Source organism: Tursiops truncatus, chromosome X (genome assembly GCF_011762595.2).
Source record: "Tursiops truncatus isolate mTurTru1 chromosome X, mTurTru1.mat.Y, whole genome shotgun sequence".
Classification (NCBI taxonomy): Eukaryota; Metazoa; Chordata; class Mammalia; order Artiodactyla; family Delphinidae; genus Tursiops; species Tursiops truncatus.
The window spans coordinates 82,439,935-82,452,854 of record NC_047055.1 but is presented as its reverse complement, the minus strand read 5'-3'; the positions used below and the strand labels follow the sequence as shown (position 1 = coordinate 82,452,854).

The following is a 12,920-nucleotide window of genomic DNA, read 5'->3' as shown; positions in this document are numbered from 1 at the left end:
CGGGGGGTCAGTTAAGAGGAGCTCATTCTGGGGCACTTAGACTGGGCGCTCAGTCTTGGCAGCTAATTCTATGAACATAAGCCTAAAGTTTTCAGAGTGGGAGTTCCATCTGGTAGCCTTTGGGGTCCACCTGGGTTGCTCCCTCTTCCATACAAACCTGAGGACTCAGACTGGGTTATCAGTTTGAGGCTGAGACCTTGGAAGCTCATCTGGGAGCATGCTGGCTTCTGATCTCAATCTGTAGACTTATTCTGAAAATGGGAGTTGTGGGTCTCAGACAGTGGCAGCTCAGTCTGGAGCAATTAACCTCACAGTCTCATGCCTGGGAGCTTGTGTTAGTTCTGAGAAGCAGACACTAAGATGGGATTAGTGTCACAAAAGTGAGCAACAATTTTATCAGGGGAAATGCCAATGAGAGAAAATGGGGTGGGTGCCATGGAAGGCTGGGAGAGCCATTGGAACATAATGCAGTCTGACCCAGACTAAGGAGAGAAAGAGGGAAGGTTGAGTGAAAGTGTCCTAGACTGCTGTGCAGTGCAAGGGAGTTTTGGCAAGGCTGTGTGGGATTCCTCGAACCAAAGTCACCCAAGTATCCATACCACACTCAGTCATTGGCTGGGAGTAGCTCGTGGGAAGTATGGTCTCTGCACAAATGAGGGGAATTCAGAACACAGAAGCTGGGGCTCTTGATCAATTATGCATCCTGAAGTTTAAAGTCTATGAGATGCATTCTCATGGTTACCATGGGATGCATACTTGTTCTCTCTGGGGATTCCCTCTAGGGCTCATTCTGGGTGTGTTATTTGGGACCTCAGACATTAGGTTTTCAGTCTGAGGGAATCTGTTTCAGAATGTGGACTCAGTCTGTATTTTCAGTGGGGGCATATTTGTGGCCTCAGTGTGTGAGGGGTCCTTCTGGGAACTCAGTTTGGGCTCACTTCCAAGATACCACCCCCATTCTCCTTCAAGGAGTTAAGCTTGAGGTCTTAGTCCTATGGCTCTGCCTAGAGGTTCATTATGGGGAACCTGACTTTGAGGGTTTAAATGTTGACAGTTAACTTGAGACACCTGAGGATTCAATATGGGAGCCTGATTTTTGGTCTAAGATATGACTGAGTCTCTCACCAAGAGAGTGCTAGGCTCAAGGTTCTGTCTGGGTGGCGGGTCTGGCCAACTTCCAGAGGCTCAGATACTGGGGGCTCAGTCTGGGGTATTTTAGCCTGAGGAGTCATGCGTAGGGTATCTCAATGTGAAGACCTTACCTGGGGATTTCTGTCTGGTGGGCTCTGTCTTGGAATCCTAAGAAGGGTCCTAGTCTGAAAAGTTTCATCTGGAAGCACTCTCTGCATTTACACGCTAGCAGTTCAGTTTGGCAGTTCAACCCGCATTTCAATCTTGGAGCTCTGCCTGAGGTCTCATGCTGGGGATTGAATTTTGGTTTAAGTTTTGGGAGTTCAGTCTTTGATACATCAATCTGATCATCTTCATCTGAAGGTCTAAGCTAGCCTGAAATGTTCCCTCTAGAGTAGGGTCTAGGAATATTTAACCTGGGATTCATGGATTTATAAAGTTTCATGCATAGAATTTGGAGTGTCTGTGTATTTGGATGCTAGAAAAACACATCTTATTTTCACCAACCTCCACTGAAACTTGACATTTCTTTCAATAATGAAAGTAGGCAACCGACCACAGTAGTATTAGCAGTACATATGACTTTGTCACCAATACACAGATATTTCTCATAGCAGATCTCTTAAAGTATTGTTTACATTCATCATTAATTTGAAATCACAGTAGTCATTTAACCTGTTAGTGAAACTGTGCGCCTGATGTTGGGACTTGAACCCTCGTGCCAGGACTTGAACCCAGACAAAACCTACAGTCTTTTAATTGAGATCACACACCTGGTCTCAGGACTTACTGAAGCTCAGGTTCTTTATGTCTCATCGCAGAAAGAATTCAGTAAGAGACAAAGTGATAGGTAAGAAGTAGATTTATTTAGAGAGGTACACATTCCATAGACAGAATGCAGTCTGTCTCAAAAAGGGGAATGGCCTTGGGAGAAACACTCCACAGACGGACTGTAGGCCATCTCAGAAGGTGAGAGGCCCTGAAATATGGGGTGGTTAGTTTTTTTTTTATATATTTATCTATTTATTTATTTTATTTTGGCTGCCCGGGGTCTTAGTTGCAGCACGTGGGATCTTCGCTGCGGCATGCGGGCTCTTAGTTGCAGCATGCGTGCGGGATCTAGTTCCCTGACCAGGGATCAGACCCAGGCCCCCTGCACTGGGAGCATGGAATCTTACCCACTGGACCACCGGGGAAGTCCCCCACATGGTTAGTTCTTATGGGCTGGGTAATTTCATAGGCTAATGAACAGGAGGATTATTCTAACTATTTTGGGGGGAAGGGGGCGGAGATTTCCAGGAATTGGGCCACCGCCCACTTTTTGGCCTTTTAGGGTTGGCCTCAGAACTATCATGGCACTGTATTACAATGAGTGTATAATGAGGCTCAAGATCTACTGGAAGTCGAATATTCTGCCATCTTGGACCTAATTGGTTCTAACCAGTTTATGTTATGTCATCAACTGCTGTCATTCTTTTAAAGGTTGTGCCCTTCCCTCTTCCCTCCTGTTTCATTAGTAGATCATGGTATTTAATGCATTAATAAAGAAATATGTATACTGGGAATTCCCTGGCAGTCCAGTGGTTAGGACTCAGTGCTTTCAATGCCAGGTCCTGGGTTCGATCCCTGGTTGGGGAACTAGGATCCCACAAGATGCACGGCATGGCCCCCAAAAAATGTATATTACAATTAATTTTTATATTATTTTGCTATTTTAATATAATTGGTTTCCTTTGTAATTCTATATTTTAGTTTATGCACTTAAAAACATTTTTCTGGCAAGAGGTATATTGGCTTCACCAGATTGCTAGATGGGTTCAAGTCACAGAAAAGGTGAAATCTTAGTACACTCAGCTTTGCACTTCAGTCTCAAGACGAAATCTCAGGATTCATTCAGTGGCCTTGGTTTGTTGGAGCCCAGAATTGGGTTCCCTGTGTGGGAATTTCCAGCGGGCCTACTGTGATATTGTGATTTATAATAAGAAATACAAATTGGGTCTTCAACCCATTCCTGACACAGAGCTCCTACAACCTTTGAAATTTCCTCTGAGATGAGAGTGATAAAAAGTGTCTTTTGTTACGTTAATGAAGAGATGTTTGGAAAGCCCCTAGGTAACTAAGTATGGGGGCTGGTTGTCTGTGGCGCCAACCACGGGGATTAGAGGTTTGGCACTTTCAGTCCCTCCCCTCCACCTCTAGGAGGGGAGAGGTGCTGGAGTTTGAGTTCAATCACTAATGACCAATAATCTAATCAATCGTGCCTCTGTACTGAAGCCTCCATAAAACCCCAAAAGAACAGATTCTGAGAGCTTCAGAGTTGATGAACACGCAGAGATGCCAGGAGAGTGGCATGCTCAGAGAGCTTGGAAGCCCCTTGACCCTTCCCACATGGCTTGTCCTATGAATCTCTTCCATCTGGCTGTTCCTGAGTTATATCCTTTTATAATAAACTGATAATCTAGTAAGTAAAATGTTTCTTTGAGCTCTGTGAGCCGCTCTAGTTGGGGGGGGGGGGCGTTGGAACTCTGACCTGTGGGCCTGTGGGTCAGAAGCATAGGTGACAACCTGGACTTGGTGATTGGCGTCTGTGGTGGGGGCAGTCTTGTGTGACTGAGCCCTTAACCTGTGGAATCTGACACTATCTCCAGGTAGATAGTATCAGAACTGAGTTGAATTGTAGGACACCCAGCTGATATTGAAGAATTGCTTGGTGGTGTGGGAAAACTCAAGACACACACACTGCAACTGGTAACCGGAATCTTACCTACTCTCTCCACGTACGTAACTTTGAGGCCCTGGGAACTCACACGCAAGTGCTTAATCTCAGTTTCTTCGTCTGGGCTTCTTTGAACTCAATTTAAATTGCTGAGTCTGCAGGAATGAGTCTCTAGAGCCCCGTAGGAGTTTATGCCTCCTGAGATTATCAGTCTGGGAATGCTCATGATTATCATCACACACCATGTTGTTCCCTGCTTCTGTTTCTTTGTATAGATTGTTTCCTCAGCATGAAAGGCTCTTTCTTTCTTTAGAAACACACCCTCACCCTCATCTACACAAACTCCCCATCACCTGGCAAAATTCCTCTCAAACTTTAAGTCTGAGGCATTATCTCTCAGAGGCTTGCCATAATCCCCAAGGCTGTATCAGGAACACCCTCTGCTGGACTCCCATGGGCTCCTGTGATCCTTTCTCCTCTAGCATTGCACAGAGATGGATTTATCATAGAACTAATAAAGTTTAAGCCTCCGCACTTCACACTTACACAGACCACTTCCAAGTCCCTGGGTGTTGAGCATTGTCAATTTGAGAAGTACTTAAGATTTGTCACTGCACAAGAACAGTCAAAATACCATGAAATTTTACAGCTTACATGTAAACGAAACTAAATAGAAGTTTTCCCAAATTTAACAACAATCTTAAATTTTGTGTTACTAATAACAAGCTGTGAAGTTGAAATTTTTCTAAACTACCAATAACAAAATATTTTGATCAACCGAATGGAATTGAATTCAATCGAATTCTTTTTATTCTCTCTTGAAAATGTTATTATAAAATAATTGTCATTTACTTACAGGAGGATATCAAAGTGTTTGCAACCAAAAAAAAAAAGGAAAAATTAGTAGAGAGATTAGTCAGGCAATTAATAAAAATATTTTATTTCTCTAGTTTTGAGGATGTTTGTGGCATTTGTCAGTTTTTTTTAAAATTGGAATTTGTAAATTTTAAAATTTCTTTTATAAATCTAAAGCAATACTCACTTTCATCCCTAAATTTGTACTGTTTTTCTTAAAAACAGCTTGCAAAATTCTATCTGCCTCAGGCCTTTCAAAAATCTGCATTCACCCTGAGCACTGATCATACTCTATGGTCCTTGGAAAATCTTGCATGCCAGACTGTAAGCTCCTTGAGCATCTGACCAAACCCCATGACCCAGCAGCACTAAGCACAGGGCCAGACACAGAAGTATCAGTACTGTTTGTTAACATGGACTTGTCCGAAGTTTGCAAACTTTGCTGTGAGAGGGAATCACCTATAATACTTTTCTAAAAACAGCTTTATTGAGATATTATTTATATACCATAAGCTTCACCCATTTAAAATGTACAATTAAATGGTTTTTAGTATATTTTCAGAGTTGTGAAACTATATTAGTTTGCTAGGGCTGCCATAACAAAATACTACAGACTGGTGGCTTTAACAACAAAACTTTATTTTCTCAAAGCTCTAGAAGCTAGAAGTTTGAGATCAAGGTGTTGGCAGGTTTGGTTTCTTCTGAGGCCTTTTTCCTCATCTTGCAGATGTGTGTTCACATGGTCATCTCTCTGTGCATGCGTCTGGTTTCTCTGTCCTAATCTCTTTTTTTTTTGGCCACACCATGCGTCTTGTGGCATCTTAGTTCCCTGACCAGGGATTGAACCCCCTGTGTCCCCTGCAGTGGAAGCACTGAGTCCTAACCGCTGGGCCATAATCTCCTCTTCTTATAAGGACACCAATCATATTGGACTAGGGTGCACCCACATGGCCTCATTTTACCTTAATTACCTCTTTAAAGGCTCTGCCTCCAAATACAACCACATTCTGGGGCTTAGGGCTTCAAGGTATGAATGGGGTTGGGGGCGGGACACAACTCAGGCCCTAACAGCAGATATCACCACATCTAATTTTAGAACATTTTCATTGCCCCTAAAAGAAACCCTATACTCATTAGGAGTCAGGCCACATTTTCCCCCTTCCTTTATCCTTAGGCAACCATTAATCTATTTTCTGTCTCCATAGATTTGCTTGTTCTGTACATTTCATATAAACGATACCATGCAACATATGGGCTTTTTTGACTAGTTGGTAGTGATGTCACCTCTTTCATTCCTCATTTCAGTAATTTGAATCTTCTCTATTTTTTACTTAGTTAATGTAGCAAAAAGTTTGTCAATTTTGTTGATCTTTCTCAAAAAGACTGAGTTTTGGTTTTACTGATTTTCTCTGTTGTTTTTCTATTTTCTGTTACATTTATTTCCTCTCCAATTTTTATTATTTCCTTCCTCTGCTTGCTTTGGGATTACTCTGTTCTTCTTTTTCTAGTTTCCTAAGGGGGAAGTTCAGGTTATTCATTTAAGATCTTTCTTCTTTTTTAATAGGGACGTTTACAGCTATAAAATTCCATTTAAGCATTGCTTTGGCTGCACCTCATAAAGTTTGGTGTGCTGTGCTTTAGCTTTCAAGTCATTTCAAGATGTCTTATTTCTCTTGTGATTTTTTTCTTTGACCCATTTGTTATTTAGAAGTGTGTTAATATCCACATATTTGTGAATTTCACAAATGTCTTTCCGTTATTGACTTCTAATTTCACTCCATTGTGGTCAGAGAATGTACTTTGTATGATTTCAATCCTTTTAAATCTATCGAGGCCTGCTTTAGACTTAATATATAGTCTGTCCTGGAAAATGCTCCACGTGCACTTCAGAAAAATGTGTATTCTGCTGTTATTGGGTGGAGTGTTCTATAAGATGTTAGGATGCATTATTAAATGCAGATTTTTAGGCAATGCTACGTGAGGTTGCTTCTGTCCTAGGGCCTGAAACGTGCATCTTTAATAAGTTCCCCACATCTTTTCTGCGTAGTACCCATGGGTCCGGAACTCATGGCCTCAGCCGCCCTCCCCTCCTGGCTTCCTTAGATTTATTACGTGTGAGTGACGCGGTGGTGTCATCGATTGCTCGACAGACTTTTCTATTGCTCTAGTCTTGCTGCCAGGTCTGCGGAAAGGCGAATCTGCGTTCTCAGGCTCGGCTTCCGACTCCTTCTGCCTGGGCGGTGCTGCGCTGGTATTGGCCCGCCTGGACGTCACATGCTCCGCGGCCGGATGATGGCGGGCGCTGCTGAAGATTTGCGAGCGCTCTTCGGGGTTGCTGTCCGCGCGGCGCTGGAGGCCTGGCCCGCCTTGCAGGTGAGCGGGGCCAAGGCTGGGACAAAGGTTAAAGACCGGGGCACAACAGGAGTTGGTCCGGCGAGCCGCCGGAGGCTTGGTTGGGCGGTGTAAGCAGCGGCCTCCTGCGCCCCCGTAGTCCGGCTCCCGGGCTGACGTGGTGGGCTTGGGCCTGTGTTCGCAGATCGCTGTGGAGAACGGCTTCGGGGGTGTGCACAGCCAGGAGAAGGCTGAGTGGCTGGGGGGTGCAGTGGAGGAGTACTTCTTCCGCAATGGTGAGTGAATGTGAGGCGCTAGGACGTGTCTCTGTGGGGCGTGGGAAGGAGGAGGCCGATCCTAGTGAGTCGGCACTTCCTCTTGAGCAATTGTCGGTTGGTACCTGAGGGCGAGGTGGAATGAATGCAGGCTTTGGAGTCAGAATCCTGAGTTCGAATGCCTTACGGGCCGTGCCATTGACTCAGGGTATCAGGCTGGACAAGTCGGTTTACTCCCCTGAGACTCAGTTTCATAATTTGTAAAATGGATATAAAAGTATCCACCAGCGCAGTCCAATAGAAATACAATGCTAGTCGCATCATGTAATTTAAAATTTTTCAGCAGCCACTTGAATAAAGTAAAAAGAAGCAGATGAAATTAATATTATTTAACTCAACATATCCAAAATACTTCGACATGTAGTCAGTATAAAACATTATTAATGAGATGTTTTACATTTTTTTTTAGCATTACGTTTTCAAAATCTGGTGGGTATTTTTCAGTTTTAGCACATCTCATGTTTTTGGTCTAGCCACACTTTAAGTGCTCAGTAACCACATTTGACTTTTGTGGACAGCAGAGATCTACATCTTTGGTGTGTCTTGAAGGTCGTTAAGAATAAGGGGCCCTGCAGGGAGTCTTTTGCAAAGTATGATTTTTACAGAATTTTTCATATAGTTTTTTAGTCTTGAAGATGACATTAGGCAGTGTCCTTTCTCTCAAGTTTACCATCTAGTGAGGGATCCAGATAAGTAAATAGGCGTTTACACATAGGGTGATAGGTGTTCTAGTAAAGAGGAGCTCGGTGCTTGGGTAATGTGAGACTGGGAAGGAGGCGTCTTTTGGAGATCGTTAGGGGGTGGTGGTGATTGGGCTGAATCTTAAGGGATGAGAAGGAGTTAACTAGGTCGGGGAGGCAGAGAGAGTAGCACTCAAAAATAAGTCCTGTGGTATGAGGAGATTATGTGTTATATTTGGAAAGTGGCGGGGAGCTCAGTGTTAGAGTAACGGTGTGTGTGTGCTTGTGGGTGTGTGGAAGGGAGGAGTGGTGGAGAATGGGGGTTGGAGAGGACCCTGGAAAGGGGTGAGACACGGAAGGTCTTATGGGCCTTTGATTTTTGTCCTTTAAGCTAGTGTTTGCCAAAATGCATGCGTTGGAAGACTAGTTCTGTTAGATGTTCAGCGAAGAAAAACCTTCTCCAGTCAAATTATATAAGAAAAGCTCTTTTCTTCAGTTTGTTACTTAAGAGTCACAGTAATCATTAACATATTAAAGGCTTGGATAAGGTTAAGAATCACCAAAAAGAAAGCTGTTTACCTTTGGTTCCCATTAGTTTTCTGTGAATAGCTTCCCTTAAAACCCAGCAGGATAGTTATTTCTCAGAAGCAGAACATGAAACACTGCAGTAGGTGATTAAAAATTCATGAGCGGGATCTAAAACGATGGGGTTTTCTGGCTAGAAAGTAGTCAGTGTGGAGCATGGACTGGAGAGGGAAAGACTGATGAGGAAGCTGTTTCTGTCTAGAAAATGATGAGGCCTGAACTAGGGCACTGGCAATAGTCATGGACAAGAAGGCGTGGCCCTAAGGAAATTGTTTGGCTGTAGAGGGGGAGGGGAAGGGGGGCAGGTTTCAGGTTTGAGTCGCTGGGTGGCTTAGGTGCCTTTCATGGTATAGAAGAACGCTGGGGAATGAGAAGTAGGTTTACAGGGTAAGATGATGAATCTGGCTTTGGATATGGAGGGTCTGAGGCACCTGTGAAACAGGTGGAGAGTAGTCTGGGTTGGAGACAGATTTGGGGGATATTAGAGTGTTAGGGAAAGCCAAAGGGGTGAATGAGCTCTCCCAGAGGGAAGAGAGAGCAAGGAGCTTTGTGGAAGACTTTCTTGAGTTATTCTCTAATTCAGAAAAAGTAGAGCATGGGCCTATAAGGTAACTGAAGCCAAGAGTCTTAGCCAAAGTAACACGATAGGATGTTAGGTCAAGGCTGTGATGATTTCATTGTGGCAAGTACTTACATCCATTTCTTCTTACCTATGCCATTGGTCTATGGCCTCCTGTGTCGGTGGAACAACAGCTGGGAAGTCTCTCTACATTTCAAAAACTTCAGCCCTTGAGTGATGGAAGTGAACATGGATTATGGGTCTCCCCTGTGCTAGGCATTGTTTGGGTGACTTCTCATAACAGACCTTCAAGGAGGTTACTATTAAACATCACTTTGCAGATGAGAAAACTGAGGCTTGGAGATGAGTCACATGCTCAAGGTCACGTAGAGAGGAGGCCGGTTAAAATAGGCCAGATGAAAGATGGCGAGTGTGGATGGAATGCTGCAGGAATAGAGGGCTTAGTAGAATGCAGGAGATTCGAAATTAGGTATTTTATTTAGTGTTTGGTTTTTTCTTTTTAAAAATCATGTTAAAACCTGGAAAGTAGAGCACTTTAGCAAATAAAAGGCTCACTGAACCTTTACCCACCAACCAGATGTGGATCCACTAAGTAGGTATTGAAGGGTAGTGGGCAGGGGTGATGAAGTTGGCTGGTCTTTGATCAGAGGACCCTATCCTTTCCTACTCAGCTGACTTGGAGCTAGATGAGGTGGAGGACTTCCTCGGGGAGCTAATGACAAACGAGTTTGATACGGTTGTGGAGGATGGGAGTCTGCCCCAGGTGAGCATATCGTGGATACAACTGCTGTCTCCCTGCCTGCAGCCTTTCTTCTCCCTAGCTGTCTGTTTTAGACCAATGCTCTTGGCTGTAACCATTCTTTTCTTGAGTCCTGTGCAAGAACGTTCTATGACTCCCTATTGCCTGAGTCTAGTCTTCCCAGGCTTTTCAAATCTTGCCTCTTCTATTTCTCTCTATACATCATTCTCAGCTAGGTCTGTTCGTCACCCCCATCTCAAGGACACATCAGGCCAGGTACATTTCCACCCCTGCTCTGGTTAACATAACTGCCCCCGCTGGGATTGCCTTCCCTTTTTACATCTTCCACCTTTCAAACCCAGTTCTAGTGCCTTCCCTGCTAGGAGGCCCTCCTTCAATGCTTCAGACCCTTACTGAGCCCTTCATATGTGGTTGCTTCATTAGTGAACTCCTTGGAGAGGAAAGAGACCCATTCTCTTCTGGAAAGTTCCAGACCCCTCCCCACTCTTGCTGCAAACACGGGCTGGTTATATTGTAGGTTCTCTAGAAAATCCAAGCTGGTTGAATGTTTTCTTGGTAGGTGAGCCAGCAGCTACAGACCATGTTCCACCACTTCCAGAGGGGTGATAGGGCTGCTCTGAAGGAGATGGCCTCTCTCATCACCCAAAGAAAGTGCAAGGTCAGAGCCACCGCACTGACGACAGCCAGAGAGACTGATGAGGATGATGATGCAAACAGCGTGGAGGAGATGGAGGTGAAGGGGGTGCCTCTTGGGTGTGGAGATGCAGATATTTTCAGTCTTCTGGAAGATCAGCTAGTTTCACAGGGAAGTGATGGGGGTGGTGGTGATGGTGGTGGTGGTTGTATTATCCAGAGAGGGCAGGAAACTTTCCTAAGGTCACACAGCCAGTCCTGGCAAAGCTGGGAGAGCCTGGGTTTCCATTGGCCACAGTTGGGAGGTGTTGTATTTAGCTCTCTCTTGTATTTCTCCTCCAGGTCGCAGCTACGAATGATGGGGCAGCTACAGATGGGGTCTGCCCCCAGCCTGGTCCAGACTCCCAGACTATTAAGGAAGAGGAGATAGTGGAGGATGGCTGGACCATTGTCCGGAGAAAGAAATGAGTGGGGCTGGAAATAGTCTGGGTCCTTGTTTGCTAGTTGTTTGGGGCTTGTTTGTAGGGGTTTTTTGGAGGGTCATGGACCTCTGGACTGGTTACCCCATCTCCACCCTCTCCCATTCCCCTGTCCAGCTCCTTCCAGGGAAGAAGAGCCCAAGGGTCTTTGGTCTTGGGGTGGTCTGAGTGATGAGGCCTGGTTTCCCAGCAAAGTGCCACTTGGGTACAGTCAGTGTGAAGAGGGAGGGATGAGTGGGTATGGGCGTGACTAGAGGAAAAGCTAAACGCTGGCTGGTAGTAGACAGGTGGATGTGTGAAGGGAGAGGACCAACAGGAGAACCAGTATTCCCGCTGGGTAAGGAATGTTAAGATGAGCTTGCTCATGGTTAGTTGATGATGTGAACGGAAGTAGCTGTGGTACCTCTCCCTCGCTTCCCCCTGCCCCCACACAGAGCAGCTGTATGCCCCTGCCCAGAAATTGGAACCTCCCAGGAATGCTTCCTTCCTGCAGCCCAGTGTCCAGCCCTGGGCTCCTTGAGGATGTCTAAGACCTTGTCTAGGCAGTGAGCTCGGGGGACCTGGGGCTTTGTTTTCTGTCTCCTTCAACCTCTTTTCAAACTCCTCATCCCATTGAAGTCCAGGGATGAGGCTTAAGACCTCAATAAATAATACCTTATTGTTTAATTTGTGGCTTGACCTGTGAGTAGTCTTGGAATCACCCTTCTGGGAGCTGAGCTTCAGAGCTCAGCAAGGGAGCAGTTTCTGGGCCCACCCCAGCAGCCTGGTACTTTGGACAAACAAACGGACGAATGGAGCACAGCAGCGCTCTGAACGTTTCCGTAAGCCTGAAATAAACTGTATTTTTCTTTAAAAAACAAAACAAAGAGTATTCATTGTCCTCCCCGCCCCCCACCCCCCACCCCCGTTCCCCTGTCCTGCCCGGTGGCCCTGCCATGGGTCTGGACGATAAAATACTGGGTAGCCTGGGGCCAGGTAGAAGCTGTAAGCCGTGGGAGAGGCAGGAGGTCACCACCCCATGTAGCATCATACATGTGAAGACACTGGTTGAGGGGTCAGGGGTGGGCCAGGACCATGGGGTCAGTGGCAGAGCTGGCACTTGAATCCAGATCTCATGCCTCTGGTGCTTTGGGGGGAATTGGGTGGAGGCAGGATCTGTAGGGTATTGAGGGGTTAGGGGGAAATGGCCTAATTCAGGCAGGTCTAGCAACAGCTCCCACCCTCCCTGGAGGACAGGGTTTAAAAAATTTAACATCACTGTAGGAATATTTGTTTTAAAAGCCCAGGTTTTGTGAAAAGATGAATTAAAAAACCCAAGACCCAGCATTCAGGATTGAAAGTGCCCATGATGGGAGTTCAAGTATTGACTGAGCTGGGAGAGAGCGGGCTGGGGCCCTCAATTGGACATGGGCAGCTAGAGTGTGGGGCAGGGGGCCCCAGTTACCCACAAACCCTCTAGGTCTTGTCTCGGGTCTGGGGGGCTTCAGAGGGTTCTGCCGTGGCTCCTGAAGCTGCCACTGGTGCCTCCTCCATCTCTCTGTCCTCAGACAGTGTGGGCCCTGGGCAGAACGTGTCCCCACGGCCTGCCCGGCCAAGCACAGCCATCCAGCGCCGCTGCAGCTCCTCTGTCTCAGGACTGAAGTACCAGCTCAGGTGGCTCTGGGTGATCTTGAAGACATGCCGTCTGTCAGGCCGTTCCCCAGCCTCAGGAGGCCCCACCTCAAAGCCAATGAGGGGCAGGCTGCGCTGGGCTTTCACATCCTGGGGGACAGGGACAAAGCCAGGGGTCACCTAGGGGTTGGGCTTCTCACTGGTTTTGTATCTGCTAAACCCCT

The 12,920-nt window shown here is 45.9% G+C and overlaps 2 protein-coding genes across 6 annotated transcripts in view; one reads left to right on the top strand and one right to left on the bottom strand.

The window, feature by feature from the left end:
* The first annotated feature begins 6,948 nt into the window (after positions 1-6,948).
* Positions 6,949-11,751, top strand: TSR2 (TSR2 ribosome maturation factor). Of its 2 annotated transcripts, XM_004327325.4 has the most exons (5): positions 6,951-7,075; positions 7,239-7,329; positions 9,885-9,976; positions 10,533-10,706; positions 10,949-11,751. In XM_004327325.4, exons 1-5 carry the CDS (start codon positions 6,977-6,979, stop codon positions 11,072-11,074), a joined length of 582 nt encoding a protein of 193 aa, XP_004327373.2. In that variant the 5' UTR covers positions 6,951-6,976; the 3' UTR covers positions 11,075-11,751. The 2 variants fall into 2 exon arrangements, with proteins under 2 accessions (XP_019799161.1, XP_004327373.2); XM_019943602.3 differs by having other exon boundaries at positions 6,949-7,075; positions 10,533-11,751.
* Positions 11,752-11,985: 234 nt separating this feature from the next.
* Positions 11,986-12,920, bottom strand: part of FGD1 (FYVE, RhoGEF and PH domain containing 1) — a 67,840-nt gene continuing 66,905 nt past the window's right edge. For all 4 annotated transcript variants that reach the window (XM_073799450.1, XM_073799451.1, XM_033848996.2 and 1 more), the window contains one exon: positions 11,986-12,846. In XM_073799450.1, coding sequence (XP_073655551.1) covers positions 12,541-12,846 — 306 coding nt within the window. In that variant the 3' untranslated portion in view covers positions 11,986-12,540. The remainder of the gene's footprint in view (positions 12,847-12,920) is intronic.